This window comes from Gossypium raimondii, chromosome 10 (assembly GCF_025698545.1).
Source record: "Gossypium raimondii isolate GPD5lz chromosome 10, ASM2569854v1, whole genome shotgun sequence".
In the NCBI taxonomy this organism is placed as follows: Eukaryota; Viridiplantae; Streptophyta; class Magnoliopsida; order Malvales; family Malvaceae; genus Gossypium; species Gossypium raimondii.
In genome coordinates this window covers 6,132,103-6,152,800 of record NC_068574.1, presented here as the reverse complement: position 1 = coordinate 6,152,800, position 20,698 = coordinate 6,132,103, and the positions used below count along the sequence as shown (strand labels likewise).

At 34.9% G+C, this 20,698-nt stretch overlaps 4 protein-coding genes across 7 annotated transcripts; 1 reads left to right on the top strand and 3 right to left on the bottom strand.

The window, feature by feature from the left end:
- The first annotated feature begins 1,637 nt into the window (after positions 1-1,637).
- LOC105778198 (pentatricopeptide repeat-containing protein At1g52620) lies at positions 1,638-6,909 on the top strand. Of its 4 annotated transcripts, none has more exons than XM_052621609.1 (3): positions 1,638-4,433; positions 4,531-4,600; positions 5,916-6,909. In XM_052621609.1, exon 1 carries the CDS (start codon positions 1,787-1,789, stop codon positions 4,238-4,240), a length of 2,454 nt encoding a protein of 817 aa, XP_052477569.1. In that variant the 5' UTR covers positions 1,638-1,786; the 3' UTR covers positions 4,241-4,433; positions 4,531-4,600; positions 5,916-6,909. The 4 variants fall into 4 exon arrangements, with proteins under 4 accessions (XP_052477569.1, XP_012457311.1, XP_052477568.1 ...); XM_012601857.2 differs by having other exon boundaries at positions 4,527-4,600; XM_052621608.1 differs by having other exon boundaries at positions 4,510-4,600.
- On the bottom strand, positions 5,995-7,683 carry LOC105775162 (pentatricopeptide repeat-containing protein At1g52620-like). Its single transcript, XM_012597690.1, has 3 exons — positions 7,638-7,683; positions 6,574-6,762; positions 5,995-6,455 (listed from the first exon to the last, which is right to left on the bottom strand). The coding sequence occupies exons 1-3, from the start codon at positions 7,681-7,683 to the stop codon at positions 5,995-5,997; spliced, it is 696 nt and encodes a 231-aa protein (XP_012453144.1).
- A 1,519-nt stretch (positions 7,684-9,202) lies between these two features.
- On the bottom strand, positions 9,203-9,946 carry LOC105775922 (dirigent protein 1). Its single transcript, XM_012598414.2, has one exon. It carries the CDS (start codon positions 9,932-9,934, stop codon positions 9,383-9,385), a length of 552 nt encoding a protein of 183 aa, XP_012453868.1. The 5' UTR covers positions 9,935-9,946; the 3' UTR covers positions 9,203-9,382.
- A 7,479-nt stretch (positions 9,947-17,425) lies between these two features.
- On the bottom strand, positions 17,426-19,920 carry LOC105777893 (IAA-amino acid hydrolase ILR1-like 4). The gene is made up of 5 exons (XM_012601397.2): positions 19,454-19,920; positions 19,226-19,351; positions 18,340-18,654; positions 18,113-18,241; positions 17,426-18,035 (listed from the first exon to the last, which is right to left on the bottom strand). Exons 1-5 carry the CDS (start codon positions 19,829-19,831, stop codon positions 17,622-17,624), a joined length of 1,362 nt encoding a protein of 453 aa, XP_012456851.1. The 5' UTR covers positions 19,832-19,920; the 3' UTR covers positions 17,426-17,621.
- Between the last annotated feature and the right edge of the window lie 778 nt (positions 19,921-20,698).

Genomic DNA, 20,698 nt, shown 5'->3' with positions numbered 1-20,698 from the left:
TTTTGCACTTTTTACAATTTAGTCCTTTTGACTAAATTGAGTGCCCAAACGTCGAAATTTTCGAACGAAATTTTCACGAAATCATTTTGTGAAATTGTAGACCATAAAAATATAAGAAAAATAAAATTTTTCTCATCGGATTTGTGGTCCCGAAACCACTGTTCCGATAACCTCAAATTTGGGCCATTACATAAATTCTATTAAATCTTGTTGTAAAACTCAAAAGCATGCAAAGGTACTTATACCTTTTGAGTGCAAAAGACTAAAAGTACAGAAAAAGTTCTTAACAAAAAGTGAAACAAATAAACCTAAAAATTGTCTAATGAAAAAGCCCTCCTCAAAATATGTCTTAAGGTGACTTAAATAGTCTAACATATTTTTGACCTAAAATGGATAAAAATGCCCCCGTTTAACAATTGATCAAAGCTTAGTTGGACTAAAAATTACTCTTGTATAATTGTCCTCGTCACGCTTCAATGTCGCGACATCCTCAACAGTTTGCTCCCAAGGATGTTTGGTACGTTCAATGTCGCGACCATGGCTTCTAATGTCATGACTTGCACCCTTGGACGACTTGGACTCCTTAATCTTGTGACTGCCCACAATGTCGTGACCTTGAAAGCTCAATGTCGCGATCCTAAAGGCTAATGTCGCGATCCTAAAGGCTAATGTCGCGACATTACTCCCTTGTTGCAGCTTCAAACACTATCCACTTATAGTGTAATTTTGTTGAAGTTTAAGTCCTTGTGATGATGGAAGGCTCTGGTGTCGCAAAACAGAGGATTTGGTATTGCGACCTTGACCATAGTGGCAACTTTTCTTAAAGTTTTCACCTTAATCCTTTCCTGCACAATCTCGATTTAACCGTTAAACTTACAATGATGCTATTTTGCCATTTTGGTTCCAAAAAGTACAAAAAATGCATAAAAACTAAATTATAAGGTAATATCCAATAATTACCAAAAAGTATTACATAAAGTCATGAAACACTGAAAGAACACATTTTTAAGTGTCAAAAGAGCTTATTTTGACGTATCAAATTATGATAGATCAATAAATTTTTGTGGATATTACTTAATTGAATATACTTAACTACTCTTGAATGCTATAAAACTAAAGTTAAATTTTAATTGTTATATAACTATAATATTAATCAAGTGATAATTAATATGTTTAGAGTTCCATTTAATTAATAATTCTATTTTACATAAATAAAATTAGTACAACTTTATTTTTATAACGATTTTAATTATTTTAAATTAATAATTGTAAATTAAATTATAATTATCCCAATTTTTTATATTCTATGCTTAGAGTTCTATTCAAGTAATGGTAAAACTTTGTTTACAAAACTTTTTAAAAAATAATAATTATAAACTAAATTATAATTATTTTAAATATGTAATTATTACAAATTTTATTAAATTATAAAATTTTAAATATATAATTATCACATATTCTATTTTACATAATTTTTTAATTAATAATTTAAAATAAAATGTTATAATTATTTTTAACTATTATGATGAGTCTGTTTAAAGTTTTTCTCCAAATTTGTATTTTTTTATATATTAGATATAAGTAAGTTTTTTGCTATAACTAGACAATACTTTAAATTGCTCCAACAGCGCGGTTAATTGAGCTGATATTTGGAGCATGGATTGTGTATGCCGAGTATAAATCAGCATTATTTAAGGAGTTCATTAGAATTTTAACCCGAAATGATTAAATCCTTGGACACCTCCAATCTCGTTTCTTCTCTCAACCATTCTTTCTTTTACTCGTCATGTCTAAAGCCATTCTCTCTCGTATCAAACCTCTCCACACCCCAAAGAGCACTTCTCCTTCACCATTGCGCGTCCCTCCCCGTGTCAAAAACCTCATCAATGAAACCATTCAAATCCTCAAAACCCACCAACAATGGCCGGATTCCCTTCAAACCCGTTTTTGCGACGAAGAAACCCGCGTTTCGGAGATTGCCCATTACGTGTTTGATCAAATACATGACGTAGAATTAGGTATAAAGTTCTTTAATTGGGTTTCTAAACAAGAAACTCTGCATTTTCCCTTCAATGGGTTGGCTTATTCTTCATTTTTAAAGCTCCTAGCGAGGTTTAAACTATTTTCCGAGATCGATACTGCGCTGGAGAAAATGAAAATGGAAGAAACAAAACCTACGCTTGAAGCTTTAAGCTTTCTTATTCGTGTTTATGCGGATTATAGCTTTGTTGATAAAGCTCTTGAACTGTTCTATTCTGTGCTTAGGATTTATGACTCTGTTCCTAATTTGATTGCTTGTAATTCGTTGCTTAATATGCTTGTGAAGTTAAAAAAAGTTGAGATCGCCCGTAAAGTGTTCGGTGAAATGGTTGTAAGAGATGGTTGTGTGGATAATTATAGTGTCAGTATAATGGTGAAGGGTTTATGTAGCGTAGGGAAGGTTGAGGAAGGTAAAAAATTGATTGAGCATATGTGGGGGAAAAGGTGTGTTCCAGATGTTGTTTTTTATAATACATTAATTGATGGGTATTCTACTAAAGGTGATGTTGAAAAGGCTAATGAACTTTTTAAGAATATGAAAATGAAGGGATTTTTACCTACCTTGAAGACTTACGGAGCTATGATAAACGGGTTTTGTAAGAAAGGGGATTTTGATGCAATAGACAAGCTTTTGAAAGAAATGAAAGAAATGGGTGTCTCTGTTAATACTCAAGTTCATAATACCATCCTTGATGCTCGATTTAAGCATGGTTTTGAGGTTAATGTGAAAGACACTATAAAGCAGATGATTAAGAGTGGATGTGAACCTGATATTGTTACATATAACACTTTGATTGGTGGTTTATGTAAGGATGGGAAGGTTCAGAAAGCAGGTCAGCTACTGGAACGGGCAAAGAAGAAGGGGTTGACACTGAATAAAATTAGTTTTACCCCTTTGATACAAGGCTATTGTAAAATAGGGGAATATCTTGTGGCACTAGATTTGCTTATTGAAATGTCAGAGAGGGGACATAAACCTGATGTAGTTGCTTTTGGATCTCTTGTCCATGGACTTGTTGCAATGGGAGAGGTGGATGCTGCATTAACAATTCGATACAGGATGTTAGAAAGGGGAGTTTTGCCTGATGCTGGTATATATAATGTTTTGATGAATGGACTTTGCAAGAAAGGAAAACTTTCTGCTGCGAAAGTCCTCCTCAGAGAGATGCTTGACCAAAATGTACCCCCTGATGCATTTATTTATGCCACTCTGGTTGATGGGTTCATCAGGGATGGTGATCTCCATGGGGCAAAAGAACTCTTTGATATCATGATTGGAGAAGGCATGGATCCTGGTGTTGTGGGATATAATGCCATGATTAAGGGTTTCTGCAAATTTGGAAAGATGAAGGAAGCATTATTATGCGTCACTAGAATGATAAAAGCACATCTTACCCCAGATCAGTTCACTTACTCTACTATTATAGACGGTTACATAAAGCAGCATGACATAGGTGGTGCCCTAAGGATGTTTGGACAGATGGTGAAAAGACAATGCAAGCCCAATGTGGTAACGTACACCTCCCTAATCAATGGATTTTGTGGAAATGGAGATTTCAATACGGCTGAAAAAGCTTTTAAAGAGATGCAATCTTGTGGTTTGGAACCTAATGTTGTCACATATACTATACTTATTGGGAGTTTTTGCAAGGAAGGTAAACTGGCAAAAGCAGTCTTCTATTTTGAGTTGATGCTATCTAACAAGTGCATTCCTAATGAGGTTACTTTCAATTATATTGTAAATGGCTTCACAAACAGTCCAGGTGCAGTTCTGGATAATCAGTGTTTTGAGAAAAGATCTCTTTTTCTTGAATCTTATAATATGATCATATCTGATGGATTGGTTCAAAGAGCTGCTGTTTATAACTCTATCCTCCTCTGCCTTTGCCAAAATGGAATGACTAGAATTGCTTTGCAATTGAAAGATAGGCTGATGAACAAGGGCTTCCTCTCTGACCCTGTCTCTTCCGCTGCCTTTCTACATGGCATTTGTTTGGAGGGACAATCGAAGGAGTGGAGGAACGTAATTTCTGATGATTTAAATGAACAGGGACTTCAAATTGCTTTGAAGTACTCAGAACTTTTGATCCAATGTCTACCTTGCGGAATAACTTCTGAGGCATCGCTAATTTTGCAGAACTTGATTAAACGGTGCAGCTATGAAAACCAAAAGGAGGATCTCAAAGTATCTGCAAAATAGAGGAAATGCCCAAAGTAAAACACATCATCTGGTTTTACTATATGAAAATAATCTTTGGTTGATTTAACCGGTGAATTGATCTTGAATGAGTAGGGTGGGTGGTTAACTGCTGCTTTCACCAAATTACTCAACAAGTATATTGCGAACATTTTCTTCGCAGACCTTAACAATTCATTTTAGCTCAAAAAATCAGGTAATTTAGTCTTCTTCAGTTTCTATTTTTGTTGGAAGCATAGGATGGATACTGACGATTTCTGGGCTAATCTCAGTAACGGTGCTTGTGCAGCTAGGTCCACCATAATTGCATTCTGTCAACGCCGTTGTTTTAGTGACAGATTCTGTGGAAGAAATGAGTTGGAGGTATGAGTTTCATCATTTGACTCTTAATATGAGTGTAATCTAGAAAGTGTCTGTAACTAGTTTCTTTTACTGCTGAGTGAGTTAAGCAGCAGGCTAATCCATCCATGTACATGATAGAAATCTGATTTTTCAAGTAGTTGATGAGCTGACAGCTATGTATGATATGAATCTATTTTATTGGGTATACATTTTAAATCAATATGTTTAACCTTATATATCCTGTGGGGCTTTGATTACGAAAGAACCTGGTTTAATTTTAAGTTCTTGGTTTTATTAGTCAAAGGATTTGATTATTCTATTGTAGGAGCAAAAATGTTTTTATCTGATATATGATAAGAGAACTTTTACCACATATACCACCATAAGATGCATGGATTTTCTTGGCTGCCTTACAACTTGCATAGAGGATTTTCGATTTGCAATATATGGCTACATTTTCTCTTCACATTTTGATAAATATAGTTTGGGCTGTCTATCAACCAATATATTAAACACCCAACTTTCTTGTGTGATTGTCGAGATTGATTTATATATAGTTGATAATACTTGATAATACTGCATGGACAATATGTGATTATCAAAACAATTCATCAAAAGTCCTTTGTGTATGTATAACTCTGCATTGGGCAGTGTGTGATGGTATTCAACAAATTGCTGATCTTTCGTTTTTTGATAGTTTCAGTTTTGGGATTGTAAGTTAAGAAGGTTCCTCTTCTTTTTCAGGTGTTAATTTGTTAAAATATTTTAAATAGCAAGCTAAACTAAGAGCTTGGCTGGATCTTGTGTGACTCATGAAGAGAAGGCTCTTTTGCTGAACTTTGAACCTAACAAATTGTTTTGATAAATTTATATGGATTTTTCGTTTGGGTAGGTCTAATATCCCCTCGGGAAATTACCAATTGCTTTTCTCTTTGGTTATCAAATATATGAAGATTTAAGGACTTCTGAATTTTAGAGATTGAATATCTTAGAAAAAAAAATCATTTACTAGCATAAAAAGCTATTATCACATACTATACAAATATCAAATTGTAGGTTAAAATTTGTTTTGAATATCGGGTTCTTTCTCGTACAAGTGTCCCAGAAAATAGCCCATACTACATCTTAGAGCAGAAAATAGTACTTGCATTACTTGTAAACAACATCAATGTTGGTTTATGTAACAAAGATAACTACATATCATCTCCCGTGTGAGTTCCATCTTTTTATGCAATAGCTTCAAATAGTGATTGCTTAAGTTTCTGATATTTTTGTCAAGCAGTGAAAGAATCACACTTCTAACGTGTTGTTTGCATGTTGTTTTCTTCTTTTACAGGCAGAAGCTAGTGTCATGGGCTAAAACTTAAGCCTAGCAAACCGCGCGGCTTTGGGCAGAAACTTAGTTTTTTATCCGCCTAAGTCAAAGATGAAAATTCACAACGGCAAAGGCAGAGGAGGATAGAGTTATAAACAGCAGCTCTTTGAACCAATCCATCAGATATGATCATATTATAAGATTCAAGAAAAAGAGATCTCTTCTCCAAGCACTGATTATCCAGAACTGCACTTGGACTGTTTGTGAAGCCATTTACGATATAATTGAAAGTAACCTCATTAGGAATGCACTTGATAGATAGCATCAACTCAAAATAGAAGACTGCTTTTGCCAGTTTACCTTCCTTGCAAAAACTCCCAGTAGGTATAGTGTATGTGACTACATTAGGTTCCAAACCACAAGATTGCATCTCTTTAAAAGCTTTTTCAGCCGTACTTAAATCTCCATTTCGACAAAATCCATTGATTAGGGAAGTGTATGTTACCACATTGGGATTGCATTTTCTTTTCACCATCTGTTTAAACATCCTTAGGGCACCACCTATGTATGTAACCATCTATAATAGTAGAGTAAATGAACTGATCTGGGGTAAGATGTGCTTTTATCATTCTAGTGACGCATAATAATGCTTCCTTCATCTCTCTAAATTTGCAGAAACCCTTAATCATGGCATTATATCTCACAACACCAGGATCCATGCCTTCTCCAATCATGATATCAAAGAGTTCTTTTGCCTCATGGAGATCACCATCCCTGATGAACCCATCAACCAGAGTGACATAAATAAATGCATCAGGGGGTACATTTTCTCTACTAGGTGTGCGTATGTCTAAGGTGCAGTCAATTACTGGTAAAAAATAGAGACCATTAGCAACAATGAGTTAGAATTATATAAAAAAAAGAATGGAGCAGTAAAATAATATTTTTTCGAAAGGCAATATCGAATTATATTCAAACAACAATGGCGTCGGAGAGAGATAGAAAATTATTTTAATTGATGATGAAGTAATATAATATTATGATATTATTTTTTTATTTTTGAAGTTGTTTATGCCAAGTAAGCAAGCAAACAATCTTAAATTTGTTTATTTTATTGTTTGGTATATGTAAAAATGTTTTGCATATTTGTTTTGAAAAGAAATATAAAATTTAACAATTATTTTTAATCGTTATTAAATTTGATCATTAATTTAGGGCAAATATCATTGGTATTTACTTTCTTGTACAGTTCCAAATTTGTATATTAGTTTAATAGTTTTATGTATTAATTTAATTTTTTATTTTCATTATTTTTAAAACATTATTTTATTTCTCTCAATTATTTTTCAAAACTAATTGACCTTTACTATAAATTAAATAATCCTCATTTGATTAGCACAAATATATATATTTTTGAATGAAATTGCCCTGTTGGCCGGTATAAACGAGAGACTTTATTAGGACAAAACTGATATATTTTTTTTAGGAAAATAAATAATAAAATATTTTTATAAAATTATAGAAAATAGATAAAAATCAAGTTTAGAGTTTTAGAATTTTGTTTAAATAATTTTAAATCAATTTGTAGGTGTTTGGACCAATTTCGAACCTTGGAGGACTCTTTTTGCACAAAACAGTGTAGTGACCAAAATGGTATAAGGGATTGGTACGTTAGGGAAAAAGTACCAATACCTAACCTTTGTATTATTCATGAGACGATTTTTGATTAAAAGGGTGCGGTACCTTTGGTTCCAAGTACCGGACCCTGAGCAGGGATGCATTTTGACATTGAAACATTCCTATTTCAATCTTAAATCATCCCACGTTGACTCCAAAACATTTTGCATTTAGAAATAATGTTTTAAAAGTTGAAAACAACCCTTAAAACATTTCTAATTAGACTCTAATAAACATGTTTCAAAAAATAGCCAAAAGCCATGGTCTTTGTTCTTGAAACAAAATTTGTCAAAAACATTCATAAGTTATACTAGCATTATAATAAAAATATATATAGTTCCATTAAAACCAATCTAATTATGAAATATTTAAGAAATGCATGCACCCATTCAAATGATATAGCATTTGGCTCAAGGTCAAAGTAAACCAGATAGTAGAGAATATCACCATTATAATTTATAGTAATATGAAACAAATATATATGCATCCTTAAATGACCTCACTATTACATGCTATATTAGGTACAAATTGTAAATACAAATGTTTCATACTCTTCAATAATGATAATGGTGTAGTCGGTGATCCCTAAGACGATTCGAACTTCAAGTTAAGAAAACTTACGCACAAAGACAACGTCATATTAAGCATAAAGCTTAGTAAAATAATATGGAAATACTTTATATACTACCCTTTAAAACTATAGTTTAAACTTCATACAAAAGTTTTATAAATCATTTAGAAGCAATGTTATTGGCAACTACTCAACAATTAAGAAAACAGAGGACAATTTAATTTCAAGAACATATAGAAATAATAGTGTCGGGTAATTAAGTACTCACTTATTCAATGAAAGAATTAGTTTAATTTTAAAATTAGGACTAATTAATTTCAACATTTAGTAAACTCAAAGAAATTAGAATTGAATACAAGAGACAAATCAACCAACACACCAGAGTAACAGTAATGTGCAGTAGCGCTAATGCCCGAAGACCAGAACAATACAATAATAGTACACACCAAAGTGTTACACTCGAAGACTAATCATGGTTGAAACCGCATCCCTTAACAATTGGAAAACAAAAGTCCCCTATTGACATGCCAATCGTATCCTAACTATTTATCTAAGCTACTAGGGCCTTGTTTCAATATTACCATAATATTAGTGCTTATTATTCAAGTAAATTTATAGTTAAACCACTGTGTCCATGGCATTACTATCTATGACATAAAACAGTAATTTCAGTCATGGCATTATGGCACCACCTTAAAATTTCAGAGTTTCGTTTACAACTCTATAAAGATACTTCAATCAAAAACCATTTATCAAATAGTTTTCATCCTAGAAAAATACAAAATAATAAAAATATGAAATTAAAAATTATATAAATTATGAAAAATATAAAATATAAAAATATGAAAAAATATTTAAAAATATATAAAGTTATTAAAAGTATTTAAACATTAATAAAATTTACAAAATATTATAAGATTTCATAAAAAAATTAAAATTATATGAAAAAATATGAAAACATTTTTGTTTTGTTTTGTAGGTATTTGGCTGATATGTAAAGCCTAAATTAAATTTGAAATCTTTAAATAAAAAGTAAACTTTCTCAGGAATGCAATTAAAAACAATTTTATCATAGGTGAAAGTAAAATTTAATTTATGAGGATCAATTAAGAATAATTTTAATAAAGATCTTGAACAAAGGGGTAATTGTGCCAAAGGCTAACTAATTAGGGGGCAATTTTGATAAAATAGAAAAAGATAAGTACTCTCTTGACTCCTCTATCACTTTAAAGTATGATTATTAATAGTGACGGATTGAAATGTTGCAACGAATAACCGCATACGAAATCGAGCTATTAAACGAAAAATTCTCGAAAGTAACATAGCCGCTGGCATATCGAAACTTGCCAGTCCCGGAAACCACACCATATTCTCTAACCGCCTTCATTTGGTCACTATTGCCTTGTACCTGGATGGTGCTTCCATTGCAGGCCTCATTGGTGAAGACAATCGAAAGGGAGACATGAGTGTTGACACCATCCAAACTTGTTGTGACAAATATGCCTTGGCCTCGTCCCACAGGGGCTGATTCAGGGTCGGGGCCTTCGGTTACGGGATCATCGGAAACAAACAAAGTCCCGAATTGGGTTAAGTTCCAGAGCTTGCCAGGAAAGCCAACAACTGCACGGACAGTGGAGTCGGGACTGCCGGAGGAGTGGTCGTGGAAATAGACAGACATAATGGTTTGTTTGAGTCCATCATCTGCTTTGCCTGCAGGGATGGTAAACACAACCATGGATGTGCCTAAAATGAGTAACACCACCACCTTGGTGTTAATTGGCAATGCCGCCATGTCTTGAAAATAATGACAAAACTTCAATTTTATTGCTTCCCTTTTATAGGCCAATTGAAATTCATCATTAACCTAACCCACTCATGTGTTGATTTTATTGGGTCAAAAAGAAAACAAAGCAGAATATGTTCGTAGAAGCACTAAAAACAAATGCGTCGAATCTTGATAGTGGGGTTCTTTTGGCCACCAACATGGATAATTTGTTTGACCTAGTACTACTACTTCTAATGGAGCTACTGGAACAACTATTTCGAGGACAAAGTTAGAAAATCCTTTTAGGGATGAAATTAAATTATAATTTTTATAATAATAAAAATATAATTTTGATTATATCTTTATAATTTTTAAAGTATTAAATTAAAATTTTATTATTTTTAAAAGGTCAAAGTGTAATTTTATTTTTCTAAATTTAAAAATTTAAAAAGTCTAAATGAAAATTTTTTCATTTTAGAGGAGCCGAGGCTCTCGCCAGCCCCCAACTATGCCCATGTTTCAAAAAAAAAAATATTAAGACTGTATTGCAATAAAGCTAAACATGAGCCCAAAAACGAGGGATTTACCAAAAAAAGCTAATTTTTTTTATAAAATTACCGAAATAGGCCGGTTTTTTAATTATTTACCGGACTGGGCCATTTCCCCTAAAATCACGCCATGTCGGAGCGATGTCGGGGGGCAGGCGAGAAGGTCGCGTCACGTCGGTGCGACCTGGCGACGTGGAAGGAAATCGCTCCCTTGAGGCGCGATTTCCTTCCACGTCGGCAGGTCGCACGACGTGACGCCACCTCTATCACTTAGCGATGTCGGGAACGCGATTTTGACCTTGATTTTTACGCCTGGGTTTTATGGCTTTTAGAGTTTAGGGTGCAGGCTTTTTAAGAGTTAGGGGTCCAGGAAAATTTTTTTTCGAGTTGACGTTTCTGGTTAAATAGTGGGAAATCGCTTCTACTAGGATGCTATTTAAGAAGAAATTGTGAAATAGTGGCCTCGTGGACGCGATTTCGCTACATTGGCCATGTGAGAAATAATTTTTTTTGACGTTTTCTGAGGAAATAGTATAAAATCGCTGATACCAGGATGCTATATGAGAAGAAATTGTGAAATCGCGCCCTCGTGGACGCGATTTCGCTCTGATAACAAGTTTAATGAGGCTATAAATTAGGCAGAGAATTTTCTTAGAATGCATAACTCAGAGCAGAAACATTTTAGGTTAGGGTTAGGGAATTTAGAGTTTCAAAATGAGTGAACGTATTAGTCTTTGTTATTTTCACGATGGTGAGGTTTGCCACCGAGAATGGTGTTGTTTTTGTCGAGAATACGGTCATGATTGTCATTTAGCCAAAACATAGATTTGATGAACTCCATAAAAGAATTAGGCGTAAAATCTTCGGAACCACGCCAATGAAAGTTCTGTCAATGACGTATCGATTTTGTTCTTCTGTTGATCCGGTGACATATGACTCGTTTGACATAAAAGGTGCTCGTAGCTTGGAGGCAATGGTGCAGACTCATCTTGCTAGCGGAGCAACTTATATTGAGTTATATGTACAATTTACGTCACCAAATGATGTACTTCCGTCCGGTGTTCGAGATGTATACACGACCCCTGGCCGACACTCGGTTAGCGTGTTACAAAATACGAATGACCCATGTTCGATAGCGATGTCGAATGCACATCCCCAAGACACTCTGTCGATGGATGGGACATGTACGTCGGTGGCTCGACGGTTGACGCTGAAATACGCTGGAGAACCGTATCAAGTTCTACTGGATGGCAATCTACATCCAATTGGGGGCGTTATCAAATGCCCAGAAGATGGGATGACGTACTACCTACGACATCAATCGGTGAGGGGACGTCGTACGTTGCAGATGATTGTGGGTTAGAAGGTGAGTCCGATGTGGATCCACCTCGAGAGCCGGCCGGATGGTGCGAGGTGAGATTATTTTACAACCGGAGCCTATTCCAATAGAAGGTGAAGATGGTGATATGAGTGCAGATGATGAAGAAAATCCACGATTCAGAGCATATTCACCTCCAGCCCACATGCATAATGTCGATCTATCAGCAGATGATGCGTTAGAGTTTCCAGATCTACCACACCAGGTGCGCGATCGTACAAGTTCGGGAGTAGATGTTGGTGAACTTGAAGTTGGTAATCAGTTTACCAATAAAGATAGTTTTATTGGTGCTTTGAAACAGCATAGCATCAAAAACGGCGTTAATTACCACGTCGTTAAATCAAAATTTGATAAGTTTGAGGCGAAGTGTGCGGTGCAAGACGGCACATGTTCATGAAAAATCGTCGCCTCGTTAAGAAAGAGGACAGGGTTGTGGGAGATCAAAAAGTACAAAGGTCCACATACATGTGCTGCAGGTACAGTATTGAATGTGTATGAATAATTTTTTTATTTTCCAATGTTGCATTACTTAATGTACTCCCTCCCTATGCAGGTGTTTCAGAAGATCATCCGAAAATGGATTCAGCTATGTTGGCTAGCTTGATACTGCCCACGATAAAAGCAGATCCTCGGACTTCAGTGCCGGTGATAATTGCCAATATCCGTAGCCAAATGGGGTACACGCCCTCTTACCGCAAGGCTTGAATAGCTAAGCAAAAGGCATTGGAGAAGATGCATAGTGGGTGGGACGCCTCTTATAATGAAATATGGCAATGGTGTCAGGTGCTAGAGAGACACGTCCCAGGTGCCATCACAGACCTTCTCCACTAGAATACGGCAATGGCAAGGGTCGACCTTTCTCCACTAGAATACGGAACAATATGGATATCCGAGAAACAGCTAGTCAACAGAAATTGTGCGGATGGTGTAGGAACCCAGGCCATACAAGTCGATCATGCCCTAATCGCAATAGTTGAATGTAATTATAGAAGAAATTATCTTTTATTCAATTATGTATTGATAATTGTATTAAATTTTGGTTAAATTATCAAATTACTATAATTTCTTAAATGTTAGTACCAGTCAAAACATTTTACGAAATCCAACATTATGTAAAACTACAATTTAATTAGGGTTTTTAATTAAATAGGGTTAGGGTTTTTAATTTAATTAAATTAGGTTAGGGTTTTTAATTAAGTAGGGTTAGGGTTTTTAATTTAATTAAATAAGGTTAGGGTTTTAATTTAAGTAGGTTAGGTTAGGGTTTTAATTTAATAAAATTAGGTTAGGGTTTTTAATTTAATTAAATTAGGGTTTTTAATTAAGTAGGGTTAGGATTTTAATCAAATAATGTCAAAATAACTCGGAAAAAATTCTATTAGTATTACATCGTCATAAACTTCTAATTCATTACATCAAATGATTAATTTTAATACGATAATCAATGTCTATGACCGGGGGATTCAGTTCCACATGGCGGTAGCCGTCGACGATTCTGCTATTGGATTCCTCCTTTCTCTAGCTTCAATGGCGGTTGTTGTTCCTCCGGTGGGGATTCTGGTTCTTCCGGTTCGGCATCTGGTTGTCGGACTTGGGACGATGATCCACCTTCAAAGAATAGTGTATGTGGAGGTGTTTGCATCATGAACGGCGACGGAGTTTGAAAGCCATGCGTTGCTGGCGATTGGTAAAAAGGAGAGCTCTCCGACGGCCCCCCTTGCGACCCCTCCTGTGCCGATGACCTAGTTATCGGTGGTCCGCTTGGCATTACAGGAAATGGAGCTGATCCGGGCATTTGGCTCCAACCTGCCATAGGATTCGGAAAAGGATACATGTACGGGTTAGGGTACATATAAGGGCTAGGAAACATACACGCATCATAGGGAAAGGTGAATCGTGGGTATCATCTGTTGAATTGCTGCGCCAGGTGACTGCGTTGGTGCTCTCGTTGGGGACGGTGATTGCATGGTCGCTGATGATGAACCGGGTGAATGTCTGGGCCTCGTTGAGGGGCTGCCCTCGTAGTTTTGTCCCATTGGATTTTGAGGCCCGCGCCTTTCCCTTCCGACATGTATTTGCCGCCGCCTCTCCTCTGGCGTAAGTAAATACGGCTTCCCATGAGCCCTAAACCATGGCATGTATTTCGAAGCACGCTAACTCGGGAGCGATGATTGGTTCCAGTAGGTAGATATTCATTCGATTTTCCCACATTTACGTGTACACGCGACCGATTACAACGGCCAATCCGTACCTAATAGCCGAAGGTCGATTTTGTGGTACTCGTCAAACTCCTCAGGGTCCGCAAGGATCGGTTGTCTACATCTAAACTGTCGTAGGACTCATGCATGTCTGGTGGGGCTCCACGGTTGCATAGTTGATCAACACCACTTTCACGTGCAAGCGTTCGGATTTTGTAAAAACTCTTCCGGATTCTTGCCGGATGCCGGATCCTCGTATGGTGTCCATTGAAACTACATGAACATGATAGAAATATTACATATATACATAATACTAAATACTAAATATCAATCCACTAGCGAATGTATGGAAATATCTATTTGCAATAATACTTATACGCTTCGGCGTTGCTCAATAGAAGCCGTATATCTTCAAGTTCATCGGTATTCCACGATAACTTGCGGATGGTTCCACCTAATTAAATAAATTTTAGCATTCTTTTATTCTTACAAAATCTACATATCAATTTCAAAATGTAATATAAAATTTACCTCGTTACGAGTGGGAATGTATACGGTGGTTTACTTGAGGAAGTAGAAATGGAAAGCTAAACCGTGCCCATGATTGCGTGAGTGACAGCAACCTCCGATTTTGCTCTCCTCGGTTTGGTCGCCCGCACATCTCCCGATATAATGTTGCCAAGACGGCGGACCCAACTAAATTCACCCATTGCTCTAAAATCAACGAGTTTTAGCGACCACCTTAGATGTACTGCAGCTCGTGATGTGTCGGCCATGAGATAGCCTCCAATTATTTGAAGAATGTATGATCGAGCATATCGGATTCTTTCAATCTCGGTTGAATTTTCATTCAGACCGGGGAAGGTGGCACGTAACCAGCCCATCTCCACCTTACCTCCATCCATTTTATCCGGAACGGCGCCCAAAAGCTCGTAGCACATCGCCTCCCAATTGCTAGATTGGGCAGACCCGGTCACTGGGTGCCCATCCACCGGCAATCCCAAATGCAGATGGACATCCTCTAGAGTGATAGTGCACTCTCCACATGGAAGATGAAATGTGTGCGTCTCGGTCTCCACCTCTCGATCAACGACCGATCGGTTTGGCTCCAACTTGCATCCCGACTACTGTACGCCACGTGCCAAAATCCCGCTTCCATGAGTAGTTCTTTACTAACGGTGATGGAGCATGCATATTCGAATATTGCATTCCAATACCCGATCTTGACCTTTTATAACAAAAAATATATTAATAAATATCTAAAATACATAAATAAAATATCTTAAAAAATTTAAAATTTAAATTTAATACTTACCATGTTCATTTGCTCCACCGATATGTGATTCCTATCAAGACGAATCAATGATCCGGCCATTGTTGAAAATATTAAAATTTTAAAATTATTTAAAAAATAAAAATTTTAAAATTTTCTTAAAAATGAAATTTAATGGAAAAAGAAATTTAATATGGATTTGGAGATTTTTGAAGGAATTTGAGAGGATTTTGGAAGGAATTTGAGAGAATTTTGGAAGGAAATTGATAGAAATTTTGAAGGAATTGAGAGAAATTTTGAAAGGAATTGAGAGAATTTTTGAAAGAAATTGATATTGAATTTGTTTGTGAAAATAAAAGGGGTGGGGGGGTTTATATAGTAAAAAAAAAATTGACCGTTGGGCCTTTGTTCACGCTGTGGCGTCCACATCAGCGTCACGTCGGTAGCGACTTGCGACGTGGAAGGAAATCGCGCCTCAAGGGAGCGATTTCCTTCCACGTCGGCAGTCGTACTGACGTGGACGCATTTCTCTCCCTGCCCTCGACATCGCTCCGACGTCGCGCGATTTTAGGGGAAATGGCCCAGTCCGGTAAATAATTAAAAAACCGGCCTATTTCGGTAATTTTATAAAAAAAATGGCTTTTTTTGGTAAATCCCTCCCCAAAAACATAATATTTATACACTTAATAAAACATGACACACAAAATTTAAAAGAAAATAGAAAATTATCAATCTATATAATACAATTTATAACTTATTTCAAGTTATTCAATATATTATTAATTATTATGTGATGGTAACAAAAGTAATCTTAATTAATTTAAAGAGTTTTTAAAGCCCTAACTTTTTTAAAAGAAGGAATAAATTAAATTTATATATATTTTACACTCAATTTAATTATTAAATGTTAAAATTTTAATCAATTAAACCTTTTAACCGTTAAAGTTAGTTGTTAACCATTAAAGATAACGGTAGTTATTTTTAGGTTATTTTCGTAATGTGGCATACTAAGATTGTGCCACACGACAAAAGATATTTTATGTTTAAAATTATTAAAATCATAAAAATATATAAATTTTGTAAAAAATATTAAAAAGTACAACAATAAGATATATAGAAAAGTGTAAATAAATTAATTAAAAATGACAAAAAATATAGAAAATTTGCAAAATAATAAAATTTAATAAAATTTACAAATTATAAGATTTTATAAAAAAGCATAAAATTATAAAATTAAATTAAAATATATGAAAAATTATGAAAACTTTTTCTCATTTCACACTAGTAATTGTTAATACTATAACACCTATTAAAAATATAAAATATTTATTTGATCTTTGAAGTTATTTTTGGTGCTCGAACCTCCCAAAACTTGCACCTTTTATTCATCATCGATAACAAGTGTAATAATTTATTGCAATTTACTTCCTAAATTTTATTTTATTTTTCACTTTAAAATCGTATATTTAAACTAATATAAAATTAAAAGTAATAATTTTGTAAGAATAAATAAAAGTAATAATGTTTTCTAATAAAATTATTAATAATTAACAAACCTATCAATAGAAAAAATGAATTTTAATTTCAAGCGTAAGACTTTTTTTTATAGAAAAAAAGTAAAAACTAACAAAATAGTAAGGATTATATGAAACTGTGATTTCACGTCATCCCTATTTTTTTGATTTGTCATTTTCTTATTGGAAAATGATATGAATAATGTGGAATCAAAGGCGATTTTAGGGGGTTGGCATGGGCCTGACCCCTCCTAAAATGAAAAATTATCATTTAGGCCCTCTAATTTTTTTAAAATTTTAAATTAATAAAGGTAAAATTATACTTTAAACCCCTAAAATTATAAAAATTTAATTTAATCTTTCAAAAATTATAAATATATAGACTATATAAAAAATTAAAATTTCATTTGGCCCCTTAAAAAATTGTTCTGGCTTCGCACTTGTGTAAAATCACAGTCTCATTCAATCACTTTTTAATAAAGAAAGAAGTTTTCTTATTTCTTGTTTCTAACGTCTTTGGATGTTTTTATTTACCATCAACAAGAAAGTTAGTATATTTGTTTTTCTTAAAAGAACAGATGCTTAATATGGTTGAAGTCGTAGAAACTGTACAATAGAGCTGGAAATCTTTATCGCTCTAACCCAAAAAAGGAAAAATCTTTGTAGTTTTACAGACATTATAAAAAGTTACTAAATATCTTTATTTTAATTTTGATTTCTCTTACATAACTTGCCCTACTAACTTCTATGGAATTTAATAATTTCTACCAATAAATCTGATCGTGTTCTTATTCAAAGAATCTTCACAGTTCATCATGTAAATTGCCCCCTGTAGGACGAAGTTTCGACTCTGCTTCAAGGAGATAAGTAGTAGCCAATGATGCATGAAGTGCAGCACCGTAAGGAAGAATATCTTCATTGATAGTGAAGTTTGGGGTGTGGACTGAGCTGAGCTTTGGGCTGTTTTCATCTTGCATCCCAATGAAGAAGAAATACCCAGGAAACGCCTCTTGGTAAAATGCAAAATCCTCGGACCCCATCACTGGTTTCATGTCTTTAACTTTGTCATTTCCAAGCATATCCCCAGCAACTTTCAGGAAATGCTCGTGCAAGTCCTTATCGTTTACAGTCGGAGGGAAAAGGAGCATCGGCTTCTTGGTATTGGAGAAATCCACGGTCGCACTGCACCTTTGTACAGCAGCTTGCCCTTTGATAACCTGTCAACTTGACTAAATCAGATAAACATGTCACTAGCGCTACCTTTCATTAGCAATATATGAACTTGTCTACTTACCTCCTCGATCCGCTTCTTAAGTTGTATTAAACTCGCTTTCGAAAATGCCCGAAAAGTCCCTCCAATTGTAACTGAATCTGGAATGACATTAAAGGCGCCGCCTCCTTGAAACTTCGCAACTGTGACCACCTACAAGGAAATAGTATGCAAAAAGATGAGCCAAATCATTTCTTAATATGCATAGGGAGCAAGGGATAAAAGGCTTACAGATAATGGAAGAAATGTACCTGGGAATCCAATGGATCAGCTTCTCGTGAAACAAGATGTTGTAGGCTGACTACAACGTTAGAGGCTGCCAAAATCGGGTCTATTGAATGTTGAGGAATGGCTGCATGGCCTCCTTTTCCGCTTATTACAGCATCGAATAAGCCACTTCCAGCCAATAAAGGACCCGGCTTGGAGGCCACGGTACCGATTGGTGCACTATGTAGAACATGCAGTCCAAAGATTGCATCAATATTGTCTAACACACCTGCATCTAGCATCTTTTTTGCCCCTCCGCCACCTTCTTCAGCTGGTTGGAAAACAAGAACAACCGTACCCTGATTAAGAAACAAAATCGAACGGCATCAAGCATCCCATAAGGGAAACAAGGAAAACTATTAGGCATCATCAGAGCAATAGGCTATATGTTCTGCTATCTCTCTTCTGCTAGATCAGAAGACTTTCACAAGCCCGAGTTTCGGACATTAAAAAAAGAAGATTATACTCATCATGCTTGTTAATGTCTTCACGATTCTCCGACTAAGCAGATTACTTACAGTTCAAACATACTATAAACAGGGGCAGCCAAGTACTGAGAGTGCAGCATGGAGTGAGATTTAATGAATGAATGTATTCACTATGATTACCTTCATATAATATGGAAAGGTGAATTTAGCAATTTTGTAATGATAAAATACCCCTCTATTAACAATGATTTAAGATTGTTATTAAGACAAGAGGCCTAAAAACCAAACAAGAGTATCAACAAAATTGCTCTGAAAAAACAATTAATAAAAAAAAAATTGCTTTAAGTGAAATGGTATTTAGCACCTTTACTAATACAAAATCATGAAAAAGAGAGCAACAGTTCAATCATAAAACAAATGATCAAACATAAAGTTTGGGCACCTTTAACTCTTGAAGATGCTGTTTTAGTATTTTTGCAGCACCAAGAACCATTGAGACATGAGCATCATGGCCACAAGCATGCATCTTTCCAGGATTTTTACTCTTGTGCTCCCAATCGACTGTTTCCTACGCATTTGAACAAACTCATTTAATAGAAATTATAGTTGATTTCAAAAGGCTTTGTTTTGTTTGCCAGAGTCAACTAAAGGCAAATTTTTTTTTTCAAACCTGAATAGCAAGGGCATCCATATCAGCCCTTATAGCAACAAAAGGAGGTTCACCAGTCCCAACAAAGCCAACAATACCAGTGACTGAAACTGGGTATTTATAAGGAATACCCAGTTTATCCAATTCTAGTCTAATCAACTTACTAGTCTCAAATTCCTCATATCCTAGTTCGGGATTCTCATGTATCTTCCTCCGGATTCCTACCATCCAATCAACAACCTCTTTTCTTTTAGCGAAATCAAGGAACTTCTTGGGGATTTCAGTCAACCCATTTGATGAGCTTAGAGAAGAAGATGATGACAAAACAACTATAGGATTGAGGAGCTGGAGTATCAAAACAAAAGAGACCAACTTGGAGAAAATCATGCTTGTTTCCATGGTGAACAAACAATTATTGAAAAATATGAAGGTAAACAAAAAAATTGGGATCTTTGATGGCTTTTTTTTTTTTTTTAATGTTGAAGATATGGGTGGAAAACGGAATACTCGCCACTCAAAACGGTGCTTTTAAGTTGTCGTTATAAAGAGCCGTAGGTGACTTCTAGATAGAGAGCCGTAGTTGTCACCGTCTACAGCTATTACACGTGCTTAATTAACTTAAATATTTCTGACATGTTTGGCGGCTGTATAAGAAGCCCTAATATCTTGGACGGTAACATTACGAAAACCCTGCTTTTCGTTTTACTCGTGTTGTATTACTTCAAAATTTTTTAATTATGATTATAAATATTTTTTGAAAATTTATAACATTTTACAAATATTATAATATATATTTGATTTTAAAATCTGAATAATGAAAAAAAATACCACCGAAAGTGGATTAAAATGGTTTTTCTTGTTATTAATAATATTACTTCGGATAGCATGTTTGGTCAAAATCCTCAAAGTCAATCACATCTTACGACAAACGTGCAAAATGAAAAGAAAATCCCAAAATTATTTCCATTTATGTCGACAACCCAAACCTTAATTATTGAATTTGAGCTCACCAATCAAATTTCATCATTTTAGTATACATTTTTAGAGGTAACTCTGCTATTTAAATTTTTTATATCAAAATAACATTAATTTCTAAAATAATTATAACCCACCGCCCACTTTTCTAATACTACTTCCATCTATAATTCCTTTCTTTACTTAACATTATTTTTATCTATGTTCTGGTGGTGGACGAAAGTAAATTTTGATAAATAAAAAAGGTAATGTTTTTAAATTACAGTTTTACTGATGAAATTATTAGTTTGG